The 24,511-nt window shown below is 43.6% G+C and overlaps 1 protein-coding gene across 1 annotated transcript; it reads right to left on the reverse strand.

Annotated features, from left to right (window-relative positions):
* Positions 1–555: 555 nt before the first annotated feature.
* LOC125551177 (clathrin heavy chain 1) lies at positions 556–11,357 on the reverse strand. The gene is made up of 30 exons (XM_048714335.1): positions 11,164–11,357; positions 10,808–11,012; positions 9,594–9,682; positions 9,400–9,478; positions 9,155–9,282; positions 8,687–8,785; positions 8,495–8,603; positions 8,235–8,314; positions 7,925–8,152; positions 7,772–7,837; positions 7,128–7,244; positions 6,584–6,781; positions 6,351–6,467; positions 6,197–6,256; positions 5,984–6,070; positions 5,825–5,908; positions 5,601–5,735; positions 5,460–5,522; positions 5,284–5,388; positions 5,076–5,188; positions 4,735–4,987; positions 4,509–4,645; positions 4,148–4,426; positions 3,032–4,034; positions 2,412–2,897; positions 2,122–2,292; positions 1,854–2,039; positions 1,447–1,569; positions 1,265–1,375; positions 556–1,178 (listed from the first exon to the last, which is right to left on the reverse strand). The coding sequence occupies exons 1-30, from the start codon at positions 11,206–11,208 to the stop codon at positions 987–989; spliced, it is 5,148 nt and encodes a 1,715-aa protein (XP_048570292.1). The 5' UTR covers positions 11,209–11,357; the 3' UTR covers positions 556–986.
* Positions 11,358–24,511: the final 13,154 nt, after the last annotated feature.

Below are 24,511 nucleotides of genomic sequence, written 5' to 3' on the forward strand. Positions count from 1 at the left end.
TCTCTTTAGTCATGTTGATGGTTTGTCACGGATCATACTTAGTGCAGTTGTGTGCTTATTCTAATCACTTTTATCACGTGTAACGATCTTTTTTCTCACCTTCAGAAGAATGAAACTCTGATCGAGGCCCTATTCTTATTATGATGATTTGGATATTGAATTGCCTTTGACTGATTATTATTATGATGATAGGGTGTTTTCTCCGTTCGGTCGGCTTGGCCAGCCCGGAAGTAATACAAAGCGCTATCAGCTTTCGACCCGAGTACAGTAGGAATAGTTAACCAAAGGAAGAACGCTCTTGATACATTCTAAATGTATACTTTCTGTGATCAATAAGCTGACATTCTCTCCCCAAAAAAAGAACTTCCAAGCTCTTCGCGTATCATCTTTGTCCAGTTTAAGCTTACTACGGCTGGTTACAAGTACAGTAAAGACGAGACATCATCGCCACCGTCAAATAATTTTCATCCAACGTCCAAATGGAGCAAAAGATCCAAGTTTGCTCAGGAGAACTGCTGACCACTAACAAAATACAGATACAAATACACCGTGTCGTTCAACAAAAGCATTCTTCCAGGTACAAAACCCAAACCTCTGAACACAAAGTGTAACATATAACATACAGGCAGTGTTTATGTTCACGGGTGGCAACACCAACACGGAGGAGTGTACACCCAAAATGTCTTAGTCTTTTTATCACACAAGCTATACAAATGGTACCAGTCTTCCACCTCTCATTCTTCAGCTGGAACCTAATCTCATCCTCATCCTACCCGATCATAATATATAGCAACCAGTAAATTTACTCTACCTCGGCTAGAAATATTGCTCGCCAAAATTGCCCTGGTACCAAAAGAATATTAACTGAAACAACCAATAGCCCAAATCAATCTACAACTTGAAAGATACCTTTGGGATCCTCATGCTCCCTCTGTGTAAAAAAAGACTGAAACAATCGACATCATCTATGTTCTTCAAAAGCCAACTCAGTAGTTTCCCATTGGAGGCATCCCATATGCCGGCATCGGACCAGGACCCATCGGAGGCATACCCATCCCACCCATCGGAGGCATACCCATCCCGCCCATAGGAGGCATACCCATGCCGCCCATCGGAGGTGGACCCCCCATACCAGGCGGAGCAGGCAAGGCGAGAGGGAGCAATTGAGCGTACATGTTCTGTATAACAAAACACAACTTGTCATGCTAACTGCTTAAGAACAAATAACAGGACACTGAACAAAAAGAAGAGCGCTTTATATTACCTGCTGAGCAACAACGTCCTTCTCTTCCTGCTCTTTGGCTTTTTCTTCTTTCTGCGATTCAATCCTGTCCTTCACCAGGTCATCTACCTTGCTTGTGTACTCACGGATGAACTGCATACATAGCAAGAATGCTATTATAACAAAACTGAACATTTCCAAACATGCAAACAGACTTAATATACCTGTAATAGGTAGGGGAAAGCAAAGTCCAGCATGTTGTTTGTCCATGCAAGCTCGAGAGCAACATCCGCACGAATCAAGTCGTAACAAATGAAGAGGCAAGAAGCAAAACATTCTTTCTTTCCCTGCAATAGTCAGAGATGCTTACTGATTAGAAATGCAATACTGCACAGACAACACTGGTCTACCAAAACAATGAAGGTCAGATTAGTTCTTAATTTGCATGTTTCTTGGATTTATCTACTCTTAGCTAGTTGATATGCACAGGATGCAACACTCAGAATTGGGAATCTTAGAAAGGTGATCACAGCACTAAAACCAGCACGAAAGAAAATATCTGCTGCAATTATCTAAGAAGGCAATAATATTAGCACAGTTTGCGCACTCATAAAATGCTTTTTTCACTAACCTGCTCGATGAAATAGACAAGTAAATCCTCCGACAGCTCACGGTCACCAGACTGTGAGCATGTTTCCATGCAATCCTTGTACATGTTGTCTTTTTTCGATAGGGCAATAGATTGCTTCCATCTGCCAGCTTTCTTGTAAATGTAAGCAGCAATCCTCCTCATCTCAAGCAATTCATGTTTCTCAAGCTGATCAAGAGTTAAGAAACTGATTATAAAAACAATAACGCCATTAACAAGCATTACATATTCGTCTATTTATTTACTGTACCTTCTGGGCAAGACCTATCTGATCAAAGTTATCATGCATGTCAACCGACTCACGGAGCCTCTCATAGTCCTCCTCCTCAACATAAAGCTCATTCAATGCTTCATTGACAGCAGAGACATTGTTGCTCTGAACAGCAACCATGTATGGTTTCACAAGATGCAACTGACCAGCCTATAAATGGAATAAAAATAGTTCAGACTTCTAGATTAGAACATAAAACAGACACACCAGTAGAGACCCTTCCCATAATCATCCCATATACGACATTAAATATTCATTTTGAGGCAAACCTTGCGCATTATGTCTACAACTCTTGTGTGATCCAAGCGAAGCGCAAGCACATTGAGAAGATCATTGATGAGATCAGGGTGTTCTTGCAAATAGAAGTGCACAGCCTTGTAATATATCTCAACATTTGCAACCTTAACAGCAACATCCTTAAATTGCATATGATCCCATGCATCTGGAGAATGGTTCATAATAGTGGTAGCAGCATTGTCAAATTCATCATATTGGATGTATAGGTACATAAGCTCTTTCCAGTGTTGTTGTTCATCACAAGCACGGATAAGCTTAGGAATATTCAGCCGGGTGGAGAAAAGCTTGATGTGTTCCATGAGCTTCTCAGGGCGGTATCTAGCATAAAGGACTCCAAGTTCTGTAAAGATGCCCATGTGCGCACGCTCAAGTCCAAGACCACTCTCCATGAGAGAAATAAGTTCATTGAAGCATCCTCTGTTCTGATAGTATTCACTCACTTCTTCCAAGTCATCAACCTAAACAAAACAAGGCATATCAGAAAGAACTATATAAAAGTGCCTCAGGACTCTGAAGATTTTTTTATAGAACTAGAAACATGTGTTGAAGCATAATTTTGTTGCTTCGCAGAAATTTTCTAGCTTATATATACCTGAATGATGATATTGAGACCGCATATTTGCGCTAGACGGAACTCCTCAGCATCAACACAGGCAAAGCAGACCTCCTTCCATGTTTTAGCGCTGTTAGCCTTGCGAGCAGCATCTACAGCTCCTTGGAACTGCTTCAGCTTGACCAAGGTGACAGCCAACTTAGCCCAGTTAGAGATGAAGGCATAGATGATCTTTGCAGCTTCATAAAGTTCTTCATCGTAAAGCCGGTCACCAACATTTTGGAGATTAGCAACATTTGGCATAAGAATAAACTCTTCAATGTCGCTAAGCCTATCAATCTTCGCATATGCAAAGATGAGTTCTCCATCGACTTTGGGCTCCCTTGCCTTTTGCCTTACCATCAGCAAGTACTTGACAAGATCATGGTATACATCAGCTTCCTCAGCAGCACGGATGACATCAAGGAAATGTGTTGCGTCATCTGCACGGATGAATGACTCAATTGCTTCACTGACTAGACCTTCACGCAACTGGGCCTTGGCAACCTGGCTCCAAACAGCATCTTCTTCAACACGGAATGCAAACTCTTCAGCTCTTTCTATGCTTCGGATGTTATCTAACAGAACATCGACGGCCTGAACATTTAAGTTGAACTTCTTAAATATGGCAAAAGCCTCCTCATACAGTTGTGCCTCGACAGCTACTTCTCCGACAGCAGGGCCATCAAAGTTGTCCAGTCTGTTAACATAGTCCATGACCCTGGATGGGTCTGCCTTAATGGCTGTCAAGATGAGCAGGTTCTGAAGATTAAAGTTTCCACTGAATGCAGAATTCTGGAGGACAATCTTTTCAAGAAGTTCAATCAGCTCATGCGGGAGGTCAGCTTCCATGAAAGCCTTAACAGCAGCAGAAACTTGCTCAGGGCTCTTGCTTTCAGGCAGGGCCGTAGAAACAACTTGGTCAATGAACTGCCTTCTGTATTCATTTTCAGGCAGTAGAACTTTATCCCAAAGATCACCATCCATTCTTTCAACTACATACCTGACAACTCAAAACATTGGACTGAACGTGTAAGCAATGACGCAACAGATATAATGATTCAGAAAAATAACATATTTACATGGCATCAAAAGGACAATAAACCATAAACATACCTAGCTTGCAGCTTGAAAAGTGAGTTTTTGTTAGTGACGCTAATAAGTTCATCATCACATTGTCCACGCCTGTAAGCAACAACAGCAAGTGTAGGATCCCGCTTTTCACAGTATTTACCAACCACACGAGAGTCATAAAATGGATTGGTAGTAAGGAAATGCTCTGGGTTGTTGTTGCTATCGATGATAATTTTCCCAAGAGCATTATGGACATGCACATCTTGGCTACCCTCGCTCACTAAGTGCTCCAAGAATTGTGTAAGCAGACGTAAGCGGTTCCTGATTAAAAGATCAAAGAAATGAGACCAGCTAAAAAGGCAGGCATATGCAAAGTGTACAGAGACAATGATTAGAATGAAACCTCTTCTCGCACTCGTCAACTAGTGGTTCAATGGGAAGGAGAGAGCGGACAGATAGAATCAAACCCTTAATGAAATCTTCAGGGCACTCATCATCAAGTAGCTGCCCCACTACCAATGGAGCATTCCCAGGGTTAACCTACAAACCAGATAAAGGGAAACAGACATTAATATAATGAGTATATCAGAAGAAGTACTAAGATAAACTAAGTTTGAAGAGTTACATACCTTCTGTACATAGCCTTCAATATACCTGAGCATGTTATTTGTGTACAGATAGTGAGTCAGATCTGGAACAAAACCAAAGCGGTCACAAACATTAATCAGTGGGCGGGCATCAGGTAGTTTTGCTTCCATCAGAAAGTTCTTTGTCTTCTCAGCATCATAGAAATTAGACTCTCTGGTTACACGCTCAACTTCTTTGATTTGTCCAGTCCTTGCAGCTGATTCTATGTACTTGAAGTGGATATCTGGATCCTCACTGTTGGATGTAAAGAAATATGATGTTTAAGTGTGCTACATTAAGAAAACAATGGTGGTTGAAAGATATCATCAACTGGGCTAAATACCTGGAGCTCAAATAGGATCCCAAGAAAAAGTACAGGCCCTCATAAGATTTAAATTGCTCAAATAGTTTTATGCAACCATCAACACCTAGCTGCTCAGAGTATTCTTTGGCGGCCTTCAGATTTGTTACAGGATTGGAGATGATTAGAATCGATAAGAAAGAAGAACAAAACCACAAGAACGAAAGGTAAAGGAACACAGAAAGATTACCTGCACAACTATTTGAAGGTTTCCTCTCAGATTGACCAGTAGAAGGTCTTTCATGCACTCTAGTGCCCATTCTTTTGAAAGGGTTCCAAAGAACTCAACGAGGGCCTATGAAAGGAAGTTGTTAAAAGGCCAGGTAATAATAAATAGACAGTCAAACATAACTGAAGAAAACAAACCTGTGGTTCAATGGCGTGGGTATTTACAATGACACGTTTGATATCAGGCAACTCTGCATAGTGCTGTATCACAATACAAGACTTGTTAAACTGCAAGACAATGAGGATAGATCACAACCAAAACCATGCAAAGATACGGACCTGGAGGGCTCGCAAGTACAAACCAGCCTTTTCACACAGTTGAGCAATGCGTGGGCGGTCGTAATGACTGAACATACCGTTAGCAAGGATGGCATCAGCAACATTAGGGTAAGTCACCAAGTTGATCTCCAAAACCTAAAATAAATTCAAACAGAAGCTACTACTGAGTAACAGGGAGGTCTATATTGTAAAGATTCACAATTAAATAAAAACTAAATGCTGACCTTGGTTTGCAGAAAAGCATGTTCTTCCAAGTTTGGTTTCAGAACATCCAGCAGAAAAGCTGTTGCCTCCCGTATCATATTTCTCTGTTAACAAAAGACGCATAAGGCAGGATGTACAACCAAATTTCATAGTAAAAAGGAAAAAAAATATAAACCTACCTGAAGGAAGAGATCGGTTATGGTATTATAATCTAATGGACAACCACCCTCCATTTGTGACATCATGAGAGCGAAATTTACAGCTCCCTGGTAAAGAATATATAGGATATACACAATTAGGCAAAGTCACATAAAGAATAAACCCCACAACCAGGTACCAAATGTTTCACCACAACCCAGTTTGTCTTTAAAGGCCTTAAACAATCTTATTACCTGTGGATCTGTACGTAGGATGGTCTGGAGGAGGAAAAGGTAATCGGGAGTGTACCCAACCTGGAAGAGATAATTAGACAGCACAGTCAATGTTCAAGCTGAACTGGCTACTACCTACCAAAAACAAGAATTCAGCAGTACCAACGCAATATACCTGCTTTGAATATATAAGGATCTTGTCAAACTCCCTCCTTTCGGCAAAAGCAGCAACGACTTTAGGTGTTGCCCTAGCCTTTATGTATATTTTCAATGCAAGGTCATTGTCTACCGTCTACACCAAAGTACCGATTGGATTAGTAAACAATCCAGACACAGGCAGCGAATGAAATTTACTGACGCACGATGAGATTTGTGCAATCAACAAACACAGCAGAGCACCCATGTTACCTTAACAAGATCTCCTAGCTCTTCACTGCATTCCAACTTATCTTCTGCCAACCAATTTTCCAGAAGGTTCTTTTTGTTCTGATTGACAACAAGTCGAGATAACTCAAGGGACTCGTAAGCATTGAGCTTCCCTCGAGTTAGCAATGTGCCAAAGTACTGCAACAGTGGAGGCGTTTGCCCAGCTTGAACAGGAACACTCTGCATTTGATGAACACAAATCACATGTCAGACAAGCATAACCTACACTTTCCAGCGAGGAACAGTTAACTATGAAACATTTCTATTATGTGGTAAGCAGAACCCATTGGCTTAAATTAAAGAAAAAAAACGGCCCTAAGCATTTTAGCACAGCAGTCTCTTCGCTGGAAATTTCGTAAGAGCAGGATGATCTCTAGGGTCAGATATCAAGCACACTTTGTAATTCTGACAGTTGGGGCTATGAAGAATGCCTGGCTCATTGAGAAAGTATAAATGTAGGAAATGAGCTGTGAAAAGGCGGTGAATTCACATTAACAGCTCATGGGCAACAAGAACAGGAAGGCACCTGAAATTTTGCAACAGTCTCAGGGGTTCGCAGAAGACCCTGAGGGGATTCTGCAGCGAGCTCCGCCGCTTCCTTGTATTTTGTTTGCGAAAACAGTTCCTGAAATCTTTGCACAACCTGCAATTCAGAATAACAAAAAGTAGTGGTTAGTCCCTCTACACATCAAATGAGATAGGCAAGTGTAAGAATGGAATATTCCTTGAATTTTAAATCCAATATGAAGAATTAACATTAACATGGCTGCAAGCGAAACAGTACATGTGGTGTTTGTGAGCCACTAAAATACCCACAGCACAAGCACATTTATAAGTTATTAGTACATTCAGAAGTGCTCATTCAGAACTGCATAAACGTTCAACTTACAGAAAATGGTTACTGGAACAAGATATACAAGCAAAAAATGACGTGACATTCAGAAGTGCTTATTAGGCAGGAACATAGGTGCATATTGAGAAAATTGCATAAGCATGTCGGCACGCGCTCTTATGGAACATAATGATACTAGCACATAGTTAAATGATCTAGCAAGGAAATAATGATTCAACTCGTACAAAGACATGCAAAAATAGAAGCATGGGCAACAATCAAGAAAATTATGCAAATGTAAACATCATTCAAAAAAGCATAGTAGTTATGGAGCTTACCAAGTTCTCCGCCCCAGGAAGGTTAGCTCTTTTGGCAAGATTCACAGCTAGCTCAAGGTTATTTAACTGCATGAACCAAAATGTATTAGAAATTTAAAAGGAATATCTAAAGTATGCATCAGCAGAAGAATTTATGAAATGCCAGAATCATACTTGGCCGCTGACAAAAGGCACAACAGTCGCATCATTAACTGTGGCATGTAAGACCTGTCCTCTTCTGTTGATGGCATAAAATCCACCGGTTGTAGAAGACTCTGCTGTCAAGAATATAGGATCTGGACTGATTCTATTTCTATAAACTGCTGCGGCAGTTTCCAAGTCATACACAAACAAAAGGCCAAGCTTCGTAATTACATAGACAAGTCCATACTTTTGAGAGATCTGTAATAAAGAAGATAAAACGAGTTAGATATATGTGATATCTAACAGGGTATACTACATGTGGGACCTAAAAGATATACACCTGCATGGCTACAGGAAAATCATCCTGAAAATCTGGTGGGAAGAAGAGATCGGCTTGCTTCTTGGAAAAACCAGGTTTCCCTGCAATAAATGATTTGGAAAGGTAAAAAAAGAGAATGACTAACAGAAAAAAAATCACTTGGAAAGGGTAGCCTGTAAGGAAAAACATCGGTGGATAGATGACATACTGCCACATTTACAAGACTGGAATGCAGAAATAATGATAATCAAAAATAGAACATGGCGGTTCTTTATGCAAACCTGGCTGAGCCCCCAGTTCAATAACATGTAACTTAGAAGTAATCTGTCCAGCATTAGTTGCCTTCGAGGCAAAACAGATGAGTGTTGATGGATTCTCGTTGCCAGGAACCTGGACAGGAGAAGTAAAGCACCGTTGACAAATACTAGAAGTGAACTAATAATTATAACCTCCACAAACTAATTGATTAATACCTTAAAAGTTGCAAAAGATGCTGCATGGGCTTCAAGTGCCTGGCTACGCTGCTGATCAACAGAGAAAAGTTGCATATTTCCCTTCACCAACTGCGGCCTCTGCTAGGTGAAGTAGAAAGCCCATGAATATAAGAAGCATGCATAACAAAGTACCATTTACTCAGTGCATATATCAGCTGCACCTGTAGCTCAACATAGCAGACTAGATACTTGGAAATTTGTGAAATCGTAATTATACTCCCTCTTTAGTTCTAGATACATCCCTTTTTATCCATTTTGATGACAAGTATTTTCGGACGGAGGGAGTAGCATTTAACACCAAGAATAGTCAAACAACCAGAGGGACAGAACAGACCATAGCAGGAAGGGACACAACCAGAATTTTGATCATCATATCACATTCAATTACAGAACAACAGTGCATCAGGTTATGATGATGCTAATTAAGAATGATCTTTGCGAGCATACCTCAGGAGCACCAGGTGCAATTCCAATAAGCACAAGCCACTTCTCTGCCGGGTCACAACGGTAGTTAATGATCTGATTATTGGCCAGATTAGCTGTCCTATCAAACATCTTGGTGGGTTCAGAATCTCCTGCATTCCAACATCAGCAAGCAATAATTATCTTAGTTCCTATACATAACAGTGAAATCATGCAAAGCTGGAAATGGTGCTTCAGCAGAGAACAGCTGTGATTTGTCAGATGAGTACCTTCAATTGACCAGTGATAAACAGATGTCTGTGTTACCAAGCCCAGCAACTTGGGGGTGATCCATTTCCAGAACACAACCTGTGATTGTAGACAAGAAGACATGTCAGATAATATGTCAAGTAAGATTGCACATAATCAATTAAATAAAATTACCAAATATACTAGATAACTAGAGAAGACTTCGAAACTTCACCTGCTCAGGCATCTGGTGCGACTTTACTTTTGTTTTAGCTTCAATATTGAAGATCTGCAGGTGATCCTGCGTCGTTCCAGCTATTTGGGCTGCAAAATTTTGCAAAAACTTGTTACTGCTATTTGTAAACTCCGTCATATTCAGATTGAGGTGAACAGATGGTAAAGGCTGACTCTGAAATATGCAGTTCTTATAGATTATTTCCCCATCAAACATATAGCAGCAATACACTATGCTGTCGATGTATAAAGCAGTCATTCCAACTTAACCAACTAAAGTAAGACTGATTATGAGAGAACAGTTTCTTGCCACTATCACTTTGCTTGCATTTGAGATGTCAAGGAAGCATGTTACACAGAAAAACACCATAATCATTTATCACATCAAATGGGTAGATTAGTGTACGGTCCAGAACAAATGACTTCAGTTTTATATTCAAAGCTCCACCCCATGACAACAAGGGGGCATTTCTTTAATAAAAATAGATAGTAAGCAACTACCGTAGAGCCAATTTGTGGAGAAGGCATCAATTCAATGAGAACATCGGCAAAAAAAATACTCACAATTAGATATTAACTCTAATAGGCCCCCATCCTAGGGACCAAACTATGCTCAATCGAAGGGATTCAATGTTTTGGCCATGGTAACATTATCAACATAATAGATACATTCTTCGAATCCTAATCACTTGCAGGCACATGTAAACTAAGATCTCATTAGAGAACTGATAAGCATATATCATTCACTTTTAATCTAAAGAAACTTTGGGTGTGTGATCTTTCATTAGAGGATGTGCTGTACTAATTATAAAACGCATCTAATCATCGAGATTTATCATTGAATTTCACATAATAGATGACCAACCTATTATTGTGTGCTCTGCATACTAGCAGAATGCAAGTATCAATATCAACATTTAGGCTCACAACTTCCCAAGATCATCCGAACAGTAAATGTGTTACTAAAACACACACAAAATGCAACTGAGACGCAAAACTACCAGATGCCAAGCTAAAACTTGATCTCAGTTAAGCAAATCCGTAGCCCCCCTCCCAAGATATGTGTACTGAGCTGAGATGGAAGCTGAAATCGTCGCCCAACTATTCCAGATCCCAGGACGCGGTGACTGGACTAGGATGGCAGCAGTTGTAGCACGGGCGGTCATGAGAATGAGATCCCGTAGAGCTCGTATAGAGATCTAGTGAGGCACATACCTTTGAGCGCGAGGACCCTGGTGTTGGGGTTCATGAGCGCGGAATCGGCGGTGATAGGCCTGCGGAGGGGCTGGCTGGGCATGGCCATGTCGATGATAACGACGCTGTTCTGCGGCGAGGTCTCCCTGACGCAGATGTACCTGTCCGACTCCATGGTGACATGGGTGAAGGTGACGAACTGTGGCGCGATCCCCAGGCTCGTCAGCTGCAACAAGCAACAAAGCCACCGCCATGGCGGCCATACCAATCAGTAAGTCGCAAGGCCTAGCTAGTCCCTCCTCAGAGATCTGATCTGACTTCCGAGAGAGAGAGAGAGAAGAATGATGGACGGGTATATGCGATGGTGCTGTAGTTACCGTGAGCGCCTCACGCATGGCGATGGGGGCGTTGGCCGCCGCCATGGCGGCAGGCGGCGGTGGCGAGAGCTCCCTGGAGCGAGACGGCGGGGGAGGGCTGGTGGTGTGTGCCCGTGGTGTTGGAGAGATCGGATCTGAAGAGGGAGGGAAGGAGGGGGTTGGAACCAACGGGGGAGAGACGATGCAGTGTTTGGGAATTTTAATTAGTCGTGGAGGTGGAGGGTGTGCGTTGGAGGTGTTTCCCCGATTAGTCCTCCGCCATCTCTCGAATAACTGCGAACGCCATTTAAGTCACAACGCACCTACTGATAGACTTCTTCATGGCGAAGTATCTTTCGGATAATAAAGTTCGTCATGGTGAAGTATCTTTCTTTTCTTTTTTTATTGATCTTTTTAGGGGATTCTTTTTTGATTGATGATGATAAGTTCTCTTTTCTTTTTCATTTATTGCGGAGAAATGATGATAAGTTCTTCACATAGAAGTAACTTTATTTAGTTACCTAATAATGTTGAGAGAGTTCTTCAGCCAACGGTGAATGGTAACAACTTAAGAAATATTTGTTGTCAAAAAAAAAATATTAACGATGGATCATAAAGCATTTCACAATATATATAGGACAATTAAAATTGAACACCATCACCAACATTTTAGTCGTTGGGTCATAATTCCTTCCAAGCCTTTAGATGCCTATGTAATCCGGCATCAGCCTTCAAATTTAGGCCAAAAAACTGAACCACGTTTGTCTATCCCACGCACTCGGTGAATTTGGCCATCAGATCACGTGTAGAAAAAACGATATTGATAATTGGTTGTAATTGCCTAGCTCTTGTTAGTTCAATAAACCTTGAGGTCACTTAAGGGAAATTGTTGCTTGCTACACCCACTTGCACTTGGAGGCCCAACAACTTCCTAGTAGAGAGGAAGCAAGCCTTTTTTTACGCCATTGTCGGGGAGTTAAGGTAATACTAGCGAAGAAAGCTATTGTCAACCTCCTAGTAAGGCCAAGCTTTTTTCTGGAGCCATTACCGGGGAGCTGTCATCACAATCACAGGTCCTACACTCCATTACTTTACTTCCTTGTTATCTATTTTGCTTAGTTACTTTTTCTTTATCGTGCTAGATGGAAATTTCTGATCTTCTCAAAGGTACTACATACTTTGGGCCTATAAATAAAGAATAGGTTAGTTGGCTATGCTCATCAAATGCTAAATATGATTTGAATAAACATGGTGAAATTCATAATTCAAGTATGAAAATGATAAGTTGGTAGCTAAGAATCTTATGGAGGAAACTACCTTAAAGTTTACTATACAAATAATTACACACTTGATGAAAGTATTATTCTTAATGGTGATGATATGTTAGTAGGCACTATTGGGGATGATTTTGTTATGCCTACTAGTCATTATGATGATCATGATTGGGGAGATAATTATGAAAGTTCTTGTGACATTGAAAATTTATTTGGTACCAATGATGAGCCTATATTTGATCGCAGTAATTATGATACTACTGAAAGTGGGTTTGAAGAGGTCATGACTTGTAGAAAGAATCCAACATGTTTAGAGAGTGTTCAATTTTATGAAATTATTGATAAAGGTGGTTTTGGAGAGGTAGTGACTTTAGCTAAGGTTGATCCCACAATTTTGGAGGATAATACAATCTATGTGCATATGGATCATGAGGAAAGTATCCTAGGTGATAGCCATATTATTGAGTTTGATCATGATCCCACATGTAATTATTATGAGAGAGGAAAATATCCTAGGTTATGTAAATTCATGTTATTAAATTACCTCTCTTTGTGTTGAAAGCTTTAAAGTTGCATTATTCTCTCTTGCCTATGCTAGGGATTGCTTCCTCTAATAATTTGTTGACTTATAAGATGCCCATGCATAGGAAGTGGGTTAAGCTTGATATATGCCTTTTGATGCTCTCTTTTATTCTTAAATTCCTATTTTCATGTGAAAACCATTGAAATCTTAAGCCTAGCTAAAAGGCATTAAAGAAAAGTGTTTGTTGAGAGGCAACCTGACGGAGCTAAATTCGATACATCTCATGTAGGGGGGCCCAAACTAAGAGTCTAGAGATGATGGTAATGACTAACGAGGACACGAGTTTTTACACATGTCTGAGCTCTTTGAAGAGATAAAACCCTACATATGCTTCTGTTTTATTGCTTTGGGATGGAGTATAAAGTACAGATGGTCTACTTTGAGATTATTGTCTCTAGATGTATGATCTGAGATGTCTAGATTGTGTTCTATCAACCAGCCCAGCCTCGACTTATAAGAATACCGAAGGCCTAGGATTACAGGAGTCCCATAATAAAAAGAAGACACATTCGTGACATTATAACCCGAACGAGAACTTTTTTTGCCATGGATGTGACACTTTCATGACGATAATTCATAATTGTGACAAAAACATGTATCATCATGGATGTGGTGGGCTCCTACTTTTGTGACAAAAAATGACTTTTCATCCTGGGCGGGTTGGGGGCGCACCTGCATGGCATTCTTTTGGCCGTCCATGACGTAAAAAAATCATGGTAGAAGTGAGGGCGAAGAAATTTTCGGGGATTTCCTGGAATACGGTGGGTGGCTGAGCCCGAGCGATGCAGTGATTGTTGGAAATATGCCCTAGAGGCAATAATAAATGGTTATTATTATATTTCCTTGTTCATGATAATTGTCTATTGTTCATGCTATAATTGTATTATCCAAAAACAGTAATACATGTGTGAATACATAGACCACAACGTGTCCCTAGTGAGCCTCTAGTTGACTAGCTCGTTGATCAATAGATGGTTACGGTTTCCTGACCATGGACATAGGATGCCATTGATAACGGGATCACATCATTAGGAGAATGATGTGATGGACAAGACCCAATCCTAAGCCTAGCACAAGATTGTGTAGTCCGTCTGCTAAAGCTTTTCTAATGTCAAGTATCTTTTCCTTAGACCATGAGATTGTGAAACTCCCGGATACCGTAGGAGTACTTTGGGTGTGCCAAACGTCACAACGTAACTGGGTGGCTATAAAGTTACACTAAGGGTATCCCTGTAAGTATCTGTTGGGTTGGCACGAATCGAGACTGGGATTTGTTACTCCGTATGACGGAGAGGTATCTCTGAGCCCACTCGGTAAGACATCATCGTAATGAGCTCAATGTGACTAAGGGGTTGGTCATGGGATGATGTGTTACGGAACGAGTAAAGAGACTTGCCGTAACGAGATTGAACAAGGTATCGGTATACCGACGATCGAATCTCGGGCAAGTGCTATATCGATAGACAAAGGGAATCGTATACGGGATTGATTGAATCCTTGACATCGTGGTTCATCCGATGAGATCATCGTGAAACATGTGGGAGCCAACATGGGTATGCAGATCCCGCTGTTGGTTATTGGCCGGAGAGATGTCTCGGTCATGTCTGCATAGTTCCCGAACCCGTAGGGTCTACACACTTGAGGTTCGATGACGCTAGGGTTATAAGGAATAGATGTACGTGGTTGCCGAATGTTGTTAGGAGTCCCGGATGAGATCCCGGACGTCATGAGGAGTTTCGGAATGGTCTGGAGGTGAAGATTTATATATGGGAAGTCCAGTTTCAGTCACCGGAAAGGTTTCGGGGTTTATCGGTATTGTACCGGGACCACCGAAGGGGTTCCGGGGGTCCACCGGGAGGGTCCACCTACCCTGAAGGACCTAATGGGCTGTAGTTGGGTGGGAACCAGCCCCTTAGTGGGCTGGTGCGCCCCCCAAGGGCCCAAGGCACCTAGGGTTGGAAACCCTAGGGGGGCGCTGCCCCCCCCGAGGGGCCGCCGCCCCCCTCTAGATGGATCTAGGGGGTCGACGCCCCCTCCCCTTCCCCTATATATAGTGGGGGTTTTGGGGCTGCCAGGGACACGAGTCTCCCTCTCTCTTGGCGTAGCCCTACCCCTCTCCCTCCTCGTCTCTTGCAGTGCTTGGCGAAGCCCTGTTGGAGTGCCATGATCCTCCACCACCACCACGCCGTCGTGCTGCTGCTGGACGGAGTCTTCCCCAACCTCTCCCTCTCTCCTTGCTGGATCAAGGCGCGGGAGACATCACCGGGCTGCACGTGTGTTGAACGCGGAGGCACCGTTGTTCGGTGCTTAGATCGGATTCGGCCGCGATCTGAATCGCTTAGTGTACGACTCCACCGACCGCGTTCTTGCAATGCTTCCGCATCGTGATCTTCAAAGGTATGAAGATGCACTCCCCTCTCGTTGCTAGTAAGCTCCATAGATTGATCTTGGTGATGCGTAGAAATTTTATAATTTCTGCAACGATCCCCAACAGTGGCATCATGAGCTAGGTCTATGCGTAGTTTCTATGCACGAGTAGAACACAAGTTGTTGTGGGCGTCGATTTTGTCAATTTACTTGCCGTTACTAGTCTTATCTGGATTCGGCGGCATCGTGGGATGAAGCAGCCCGGACCGACCTTACATGTACACTTACGTGAGACAGGTTCCACCGACTGACATGCATTAGTTGCATAAGGTGGCTAGAGGGTGTCTGTCTCTCCCACTTTAGTCGGATCGGATTCGATGAAAAGGGTCCTTATGAAGGATAAATAGAAATTGGCATATCACGTTGTGGTTTTGGCGTAGGTAAGAAACGTTCTTGCTAGAAACCTATAGCAGCCACGTAAAATTTGCAACAACAATTAGAGGACGTCTAACTTGTTCTTGCAGCATATGACGTGTGATGTGATATGGCCAAAAGGATGTGATGAATGATATATGTGATGTATAAGATTGATCATGTTCTTGTAATAGGAATCACGACTTGCATGTCGATGAGCATGACAACCGACAGGAGCCATAGGAGTTGTCTTAATTTATTGTATGACCTGCGTGTCAATGAAAACGCCATGTAATTACTTTACTTTATTGCTAACCATTAGCCATAGTAGTAGAAGTAATAGTTGGCGAGACAACTTCATGAAGACACGATGATGGAGATCATGGTGTCATGCCGGTGACGATGATGATCATGGCGCCCCGAAGATGGAGATCAAAAGGAGCAAAATGACATTGGCCATATCATGTCACTATTTGATTGCATGTGATGTTTATCATGTTTTGCATCTTATTTGCTTAGAACAACGGTAGCTTAAATAGATGATCCCTCGCAATAATTTCAAGAAAGTGTATCCCCTAACCGTGCACCGTTGCGAAGGTTCGTTGTTTCGAAGCACCACGTGATGATCGGGTGTGATAGATTCTAACGTTCGAATACAATGGGTGTAAGCCAGATTTACACACGCAATACACTTAGGTTGACTTGACGAGCCTAGCATGTACAGACATGGCCTCGGAACACGGAAGACCAAAAGGTCACATGACGGTTATAGAAGATACGATCAACATGAAGATGTTCCGATGATGACTAGTCCGTCTCACGTGATGATCGGACACGGCCTAGTTGACTCGGATCATGTATCACTTAGATGACTTAGGGATGTCTATCTGAGTGGGAGTTCATTAAATAATTTGATTAGATGAACTTAATTATCATGAACATAGTCTAAAACTTGCAATATGTCTTGTAGATCAAATGGGCCCACGCTAATGTTGCCCTCAACTTCAACGCGTTCCTAGAGAAAACCAAGCTGAAAGACGATGGTAGCAACTACACGGACTGGGTCCGTAACTGCTGATTATCCTCATAGCTGCCAAGAAAGCATATGTCCTTGAAGCACCGCTAGGTGATGCACCTGTTTTCCCAGCAACTCAAGACGTTATGAACGCCTCAGTCGCGTAGTGATGATTACTCCCTGGTTCAGTGTGGCATGCTTTACAGCTTAGAACCGGGGCTCCAAAGCGTTTTGAGCAGCACGGAGCATATGAGATGCTCCAAGAGCTGAAAATGGTTTTCCAAGCTCATGCCCGGGTCAGAGATATGAAGTCTCCGACAAGTTCTACATTGTAAGATGGAGGAGAATAGTTCTGTCAGCGAGCACATACTCAAAATGTCTGGGTTGCACAACCGCTTGTCTCAGCTGGGAGTTAATCTCCCGGATGATGCGGTCGTTGACAGAATCCTTCAGTCGCTCCCACCTAGCTACACGAGCTTTGTGATGAACTTCAATGTGCAGGGGATGGGAAAGACCATTCCCGAGGTATATTCAATGCTTGAAATCAGGGGAGGTGGAGATCAAAAAGGAACATCAAGTGTTGATGGTGAATAAAACCACTAAGTTCAAGAAAGGCAAGGGTAAGAAGAACTTCAAGAAGGACGCAAGGGAGTTGCCATGCCCGGTAAGCCAGTTGCCGGGAAGAAGCCAAATCATGGACCAAGCCTGAGACTGAGTGCTTTTATTGCAAGGAAACGGTCACTGGAAGCGGAACTTGCCCCAAGTACTTAAGCGGATAAGAAGGCCGGACAATACCAAATGTATATGTGATATACATGTTATTGATGTGTACCTAACCAGCGCTCGTAGTAGCTCCTGGGTATTTGAACCGGTGCAGTTGCTCATATTTGTAACTCAAAACAGGAGTGCGGAATAAGCGAGACTAGACAAGGACGAGGTGACGATACACGTCGGGAATGGTTCCAAGGTCGATGTGATCGCGTCGGCACTACCTCTACATTACCTACGGGATTAGTTTTAAACCTCAATAATTGTTATTTAGTACCAGCCTTTGAGCATGAACATTGTATCTGGATCTCATTTAATGGAGATGGCTACTCATTTAAATATGAGAATAATGGTTGTTCTATTTATATGAGAGACATGTTTTATAGTCATGCCCCGCTGGTTAATGGTTATTTTATTTAATCTCGACGTGATGTTACACATATTCATATGTGAATGCCAAAAGATGTAAGGTTGATAATGATAGTCCCACATACTTGTGGCACTGCCGCCTTGGTCACATTGGTGTCAAACGCATGAAGAAACTCCATACAGATGGACTTTTGGAGTCTCTTGATTATGAATCATTTGACACGTGCGAACCATGCCTCATGGGCAAAATGACCAAGACTCCGTTCTCCGGAACAATGGAGCGAGCAACCAACTTATTGGAAATCATACATACTGATGTGTGCGGTCCAATGAGTGTTGAGGCTTGTGGTGGTTATCATTATGTCCTACCCTCACTGAATGACTTAAGTAGATATGGGTATGTCTACTTGATGAACACAAGTTTGAGACCTTTGAAAAGTTCAAGGAAATTTCAGAGTGAGGTGAGAATCAACGTGACAGGAAATAAAGTTCTCACGATCAGATCGTGGAGGGGAATATTTTGAGTCACGAATTTGGCACACACTTAAGGAAATGTGGATTGTTTCACAACTCACGCCGCCTGGAACACCTCAGCGTATGGTGTGTCCGAATCGTAATCACACCTCTATTAGACATAGTGCGATCTATGATGTCTCTTACTGATCCACCGCTATCATTTTGGGGTTATGCTATAGAGACTGCCACATTCACTTTAAATAGGGCTCCGTCGAAATCCGTGAGACGACACCGTATGAATTGTGGTTTGGGAAGAAACCTAAGCTGTCGTTTCTGAAAGTTTGGGTGTGATGCTTATGTCAAGAAACTTCAACCTGAAAAGCTCGAACCCAAATCGGAATGCGTCTTCATAGGATACCCTAAGGAAACTATTGGGTATACCTTCTACCAGATCCGAAGGCAGATCTTTGTTGCCAAGAATGGATCCTTTCTAGAGAAGAGTTTCTTCGAAAGAAGTAAGTGGGAGGAAAGTAGAACTTGATGAAGTATTGCCTCTTGACCGGAGAGTAGCGCAGCTCAAGAAAATGTTTCTGTTGGTGCCTGCACCGACTAGAGAGGAAGTTAATGATGATGATTCATGAAACTTTAGATCAAGTTTGCTACTGACTTCGTAGGTCCACAAGACACGTTCCGCACCAGAGTGGTACGCAACCCTGTCTTGGAAAATCATGTTGTTAGACAATGGTGAACCTTCGAACTATGAAGAAGCGATGGCGGCCCGGATTCTGAACAAATGGCTTGAAGCCATGAAAATCCGAGATAGGATCCATGATGAAAACGAAGTATGGACTTTGACTGACTTGCCGATGATCGGCGAGCCATAGGAATAAATGGATCTTAAGAAGAAGAGACAGACGCGGATGGTAATGTAACCATCTATAAGGCTAGGCTTGGTCGCTAAGGGTTATCGACAAGTTCAAGGGGTTGACTACGATTGAGACCTTCTCACCCGTAGCGAAGCTGAAGTCCATCCGAATCATGTTAGCCAATTGCCGCATTCTACGATTATGAGATATGGCAATGGACGTCAAAACGCATTCCTTAATGGTTTCCTTAAGGAAGAACTGTATATTGATGTAGCCAGAAGGTTTTGTCGATCCTAAGAATGCTGACAGGGTGTGCAAGCTCCAACGCTCAATCTATGGGCTGGTGCAAGCATCTCGGAGTTGGAACATTCGATTTGATGAGATGATCAAAGCGTTTTGGGTTTACACAGATTATGGAGAAGCCTGTGTTTACAAGAAAGTGAGTGGGAGCTCTGTAGCATTTCTCATATTATATGTGGATGACATACTATTGATGGGAAATGATATAGAACTCTTGGAAAGCATAAGGCCTACTTGAATTAAGTGTTTTTCAATGAAGGAACCTTGGAGAAAGCTGCTTACATATTAGGCATCAAGATCTATAGAGATAGATCGAGACGCCTCATTGGTCTTTACAAAGCACGTACCTTGACAGATATTGAAGAAGTTCAATATGATCAGTCCAAGAAGGGGTTGTTGCCTGTATTGCCAAGGTGTGAGATTGAGCACGGCTCAATTGCGACCACGGCAGAAGATAGAGAAAAGATGAGTGTCATCCCCTATGCCTCAACCCATAGGGTCTATTATGTATGTCATGCTGTGTACCAGACCTGATGTAAACCTTGCCTAAGTTTGGTAGGGAAGGTATCAAATTAATCCCGGCATGGAACACTGGACAGCGGTCAAGAATATCCTGAAGTACTTGAAAAGGACTAAGGATATGGTTTCTTGTTATGGAGGTGACGAAGAGCTCGTCATTAAAGGTTACGTCGATGCTAGTTCACAGATCTGGATGACTCCAAGTCACAACTGGATACGTGTATATTTTGAATGGTGGGCAGTCAGCCGGTGCAGTGCAAGCAAGCGTCGTGGCGGGATCTACATGTGAAGCGGAGTACATGGCAGCCTCGGAGGCAGCACATGAAGCAATCTGGATGAAGGAGTTCATACCGACCTAGGAGTTATTCCAATGCGTCGGGCCGATGACTCTCTTCTGTGACAACACTGGAGCCATTGCCCTTGCCAAGGAGGCCAGGTTTCACAAGAAGACCAGGCATATCAAGCGTCGCTTCAACTCCATTTCGTGAAAATGTTCAAGATTGGAGACATAGAGATTTGTAAAGTGCATACGAACCTGAATGTCGCAGATCCGTGACTACCTCTTCCATGTGCAAAACATGATCAACACCAGAACTCTATGGGTGTTCGATCATCACATGTAACTAGGTTATTGACTCTAGTGGCAGTGGGAGACTGTTCGAAATATGCCTAGAGTCAATAATAAAATGGTTATTATTATATTTCCTTGTTCATGATAATTGTCTATTGTTCATGCTATAATGTATTATCTGGAAACAGCAATACGTGTGTGATACATGGACCACAACGTGTCCCTAGTGAAGCCTCTAGTTGACTAGCTCATTGATAATGATGGTTATGGTTCCTGGCCATGGACATTGGATGTCATTGATAACGGATCACATCATTAGGAGAATGATGTCATGGACAAGACAATCCTTAAGCCTAGCACAAGATCGTCTAGTTCGTCTGGCTAAAGCTTTTCTAATGTCAAGTATCTTTCCTTAGACCATGAGATTGTGAAACTCCCAGATACCGTAGGAGTACTTTGGGTGTGCCAAACGTCACAACGTAACTGGGTGGCTATAAAGGTACACTACGGGTATCCCAGAAAGTATCTGTTGGGTTGGCACGAATCGAGACTGGGATTTGTCACTCTGTATGATGGAGAGGTATCTCTGGGCCCACTCGGCAAGACATCATCGTAATGAGCTCAATGTGACTAAGGGGTTGGTCACGGGATGATGTGTTACGGAACGAGTAAAGAGACTTGCCGTAACGAGATTGAACAAGGTATCAGTATACCGACAATCGAATCTCGGGCAAGTGCTATATCGATAGACAAAGGGAATCGTATACGGGATTGATTGAATCGTTGACATCGTGGTTCATCCGATGAGATCATCGTGGAATATGTGGGAGCCAACATGGGTATCCAGATCCCGCTGTTGGTTATTGGCCGGAGAGATGTCTCGGTCATGTCTGCATAGTTCCCGAACCCGTAGGGCCTACACACTTAAAGGTTCGATGACGCTAGGGTTATAGAGAATAGATGTACGTGGTTACCGAATGTTGTTTGGAGTCCCGGATGAGATCCCGGACGTCACGAGGAGTTCCGGAATGGTCCGGAGGTGAAGATTTATATATGGGAAGTCCAGTTTCAGTCACCGGAAAGGTTTCGGGGTTTATCGGTATTGTACCGGGACCACTGAAGGGGTTCTGGGGGTCCACCGGGAGGGTCCACCTGCCCCGAAGGACCTAATGGGCCGTAGTTGGGTGGGAACCAGCCCCTTAGTGGGCTGGTGCACCCCCCAAGGGCCCAAGGCGCCTAGGGTTGGAAACCCTAGGGGGCCGCTGCCCCCCCTAGTTGGAAACCCTAAGGGGGCCGCCTACCCCCCCCCCCCTGAGGGGCCGCCGCCCCGGGGGCCGGCGCCCCCTCCCCTTCCCCTATATATAGTGGGGTTTTTGGGGCTGCCAGGGACACGAATCTCTCTCTCTCTCTCTTGGTGCAGCCGTATGTTGGGGAACGTTGCAGAAAACAAAAAATTTCCTACGTTTCACCAAGATCCATCTATGAGTTCATCTAGCAACGAGTGATCGGATGCATCTACATACCTTGTAGATCGTGAGCGGAAGCGTTCAAAGAACGGGGATGAGGGAGTCGTACTCGACGTGATCCAAATCACCGGAGATCCTAGCGCGAACGGACGGCACCTCCGCGTTCAACACACGTACGGTCAGCGTGACGTCTCCTCCTTCTTGATCCAGCAAGGGGGAGGAGAGGTTGAGGAAGATGGCTCCAGCAGCAGCACGACGGCGTGGTGGTGGTGGAGAAGCAGTACTCCGACAGGGCTTCGCCGAGCTCTACGGAGGAGGAGGAGGTGTTGGAGGGGAGAGGGAGGCGCCAGGGGCATGGGTCCGGCTGCCCTCCCTCCCCCCTCTATATATAGGGTCCCCAAGGGGGGGCGCCGGCCCTGGAGATCCAATCTCCCAAGGGGGCGGCGGCCAAGGGGGGTGGAGTGCCCCCCAAGGCAAGTGGGGCGCCCCCCCACCCTAGGGTTCCCAACCCTAGGCACAGGGCCCAAGGGGGGCGCACCAGCCCACTAGGGGCTGTTCCCCTTCCCACTTCAGCCATGGGGCTCCGGGATAGGTGGCCCCACCCGGTGGACCCGGGACCCTTCCGGTGGTCCCGGTACAATACCGGTGACCCCGAAACTTTGTTCCGATGGCCGGAAATAGCACTTCCTATATATATTCTTTACCTCCGGACCATTCCGGAACTCCTCGTGACGTCCGGGATCTCATCAGGGACTCCGAAAAACTTTCGGGTTACTGCATATTCATATCCCTACAACCCTAGCGTCACCGAACCTTAAGTGTGTAGACCCTACGGGTTTGGGAGACATGTAGACATGACCGAGATGGCTCTCCGGTCAATAACCAACAGCGGGATCTGGATACCCATGTTGGCTCCCACATGCTCCTCGATGATCTCATCGGATGAACCACGATGTCGAGGATTCAAGCAACCCCGTATACAATTCCCTTTGTCAATCGGTACGTTACTTGCCCGAGATTCGATCGTCGGTATCCCAATACCTCGTTCAATCTCGTTACCGGCAAGTCACTTTACTCGTACCGTAATGCATGATCCCGTGACCAGACACTTGGTCACTTTGAGCTCATTGTGATGATGCATTACCGAGTGGGCCCAGAGATACCTCTCCGTCATACGGAGTGACAAATCCCAGTCTTGATCCGTGTCAACCCAACAGACACTTTCGGAGATACCCGTAGTATACCTTTATAGTCACCCAGTTACGGTGTGACGTTTGGTACACCCAAAGCACTCCTACGGTATCCGGGAGTTACACTATCTCATGGTCTAAGGAAAAGATACTTGACATTGGAAAAACTCTAGCAAACGAACTAAACGATCTTGTGCTATGTTTAGGATTGGGTCTTGTCCATCACATCATTCTCCTAATGATGTGATCTCGTTATCAATGACATCCAATGTCCATAGTCAGGAAACCATGACTATCTGTTGATCAACGAGCTAGTCAACTAGAGGCTTACTAGGGACATGTTGGTGTCTATTTATTCACACATGTATTACAATTTCCGGATAACACAATTATAGCATGAATAAAAGACAATTATCATGAACAAGGAAATATAATAATAATGCTTTTATTATTGCCTCTAGGGCATATTTCCAAGAGTCTCCCACTTGCAGTAGAGTCAATAATCTAGTTACATTGTGATGAATCGAACACCCATGGAATTCTGGTGTTGATCATGTTTTGCTCTAGGGAGAGGTTTAGTCAATGGATCTGCTACATTCAGGTCCGTATGTACTTTACAAATATCTATGTCTCCATCTTGAACATTTTCACGAATGGAGTTGAAGCGACGCTTGATGTGCCTGGTCTTCTTGTGAAACCTGGGCTCCTTGGCAAGTGCAATAGCTCCAGTGTTGTCACAGAAGAGTTTGATTGGCCCCGACGCATTGGGTATGACTCCTAGGTCGGTGATGAACTCCTTCACCCAAATTGCTTCATGCGCTGCCTCCGAGGCTGCCATGTACTCCGCTTCACATGTAGATCCCGCCACGACGCTCTGCTTGCAACTGCACCAGCTTACTGCCCCACCATTCAAAATATACACGTATCCGGTTTGTGACTTAGAGTCATCCAGATCTGTATCGAAGCTAGCATCGACGTAACCCTTTACGACGAGCTCTTCGTCACCTCCATAAACGAGAAACATTTCCTTAGTCCTTTTCAGGTACTTCAGGATATTCTTGACCGCTGTCTAGTGTTCCTTGCCGGGATTACTTTGGTACCTACCTACCAAACTTACGGCAAGGTTTACATCAGGTCTGGTACACAGCATGGCATACATAATAGAACCTATGGCTGAGGCATAGGGGATGACACTCATCTCTTCTATATCT

The sequence above is a fragment of the Triticum urartu genome, chromosome 4, assembly GCF_003073215.2.
Source record: "Triticum urartu cultivar G1812 chromosome 4, Tu2.1, whole genome shotgun sequence".
Classification (NCBI taxonomy): domain Eukaryota; kingdom Viridiplantae; phylum Streptophyta; class Magnoliopsida; order Poales; family Poaceae; genus Triticum; species Triticum urartu.

Bases quoted from the DNA above. Each gene is read 5' to 3' on its own strand.
- LOC125551177 (XM_048714335.1), bottom strand. From the start codon at position 11,208: ATGGCGGCGGCCAACGCCCCCATCGCCATGCGTGAGGCGCTCACG. The intron at 9,283-9,399 runs GTACTCATCTGA...GTTGGAATGCAG, and splicing joins TTATCACTGGTCAATTGAAG to GAGATTCTGAACCCACCAAG. The intron at 7,838-7,924 runs GTATGATTCTGG...TGGTTCATGCAG, and splicing joins TGCCTTTTGTCAGCGGCCAA to TTAAATAACCTTGAGCTAGC.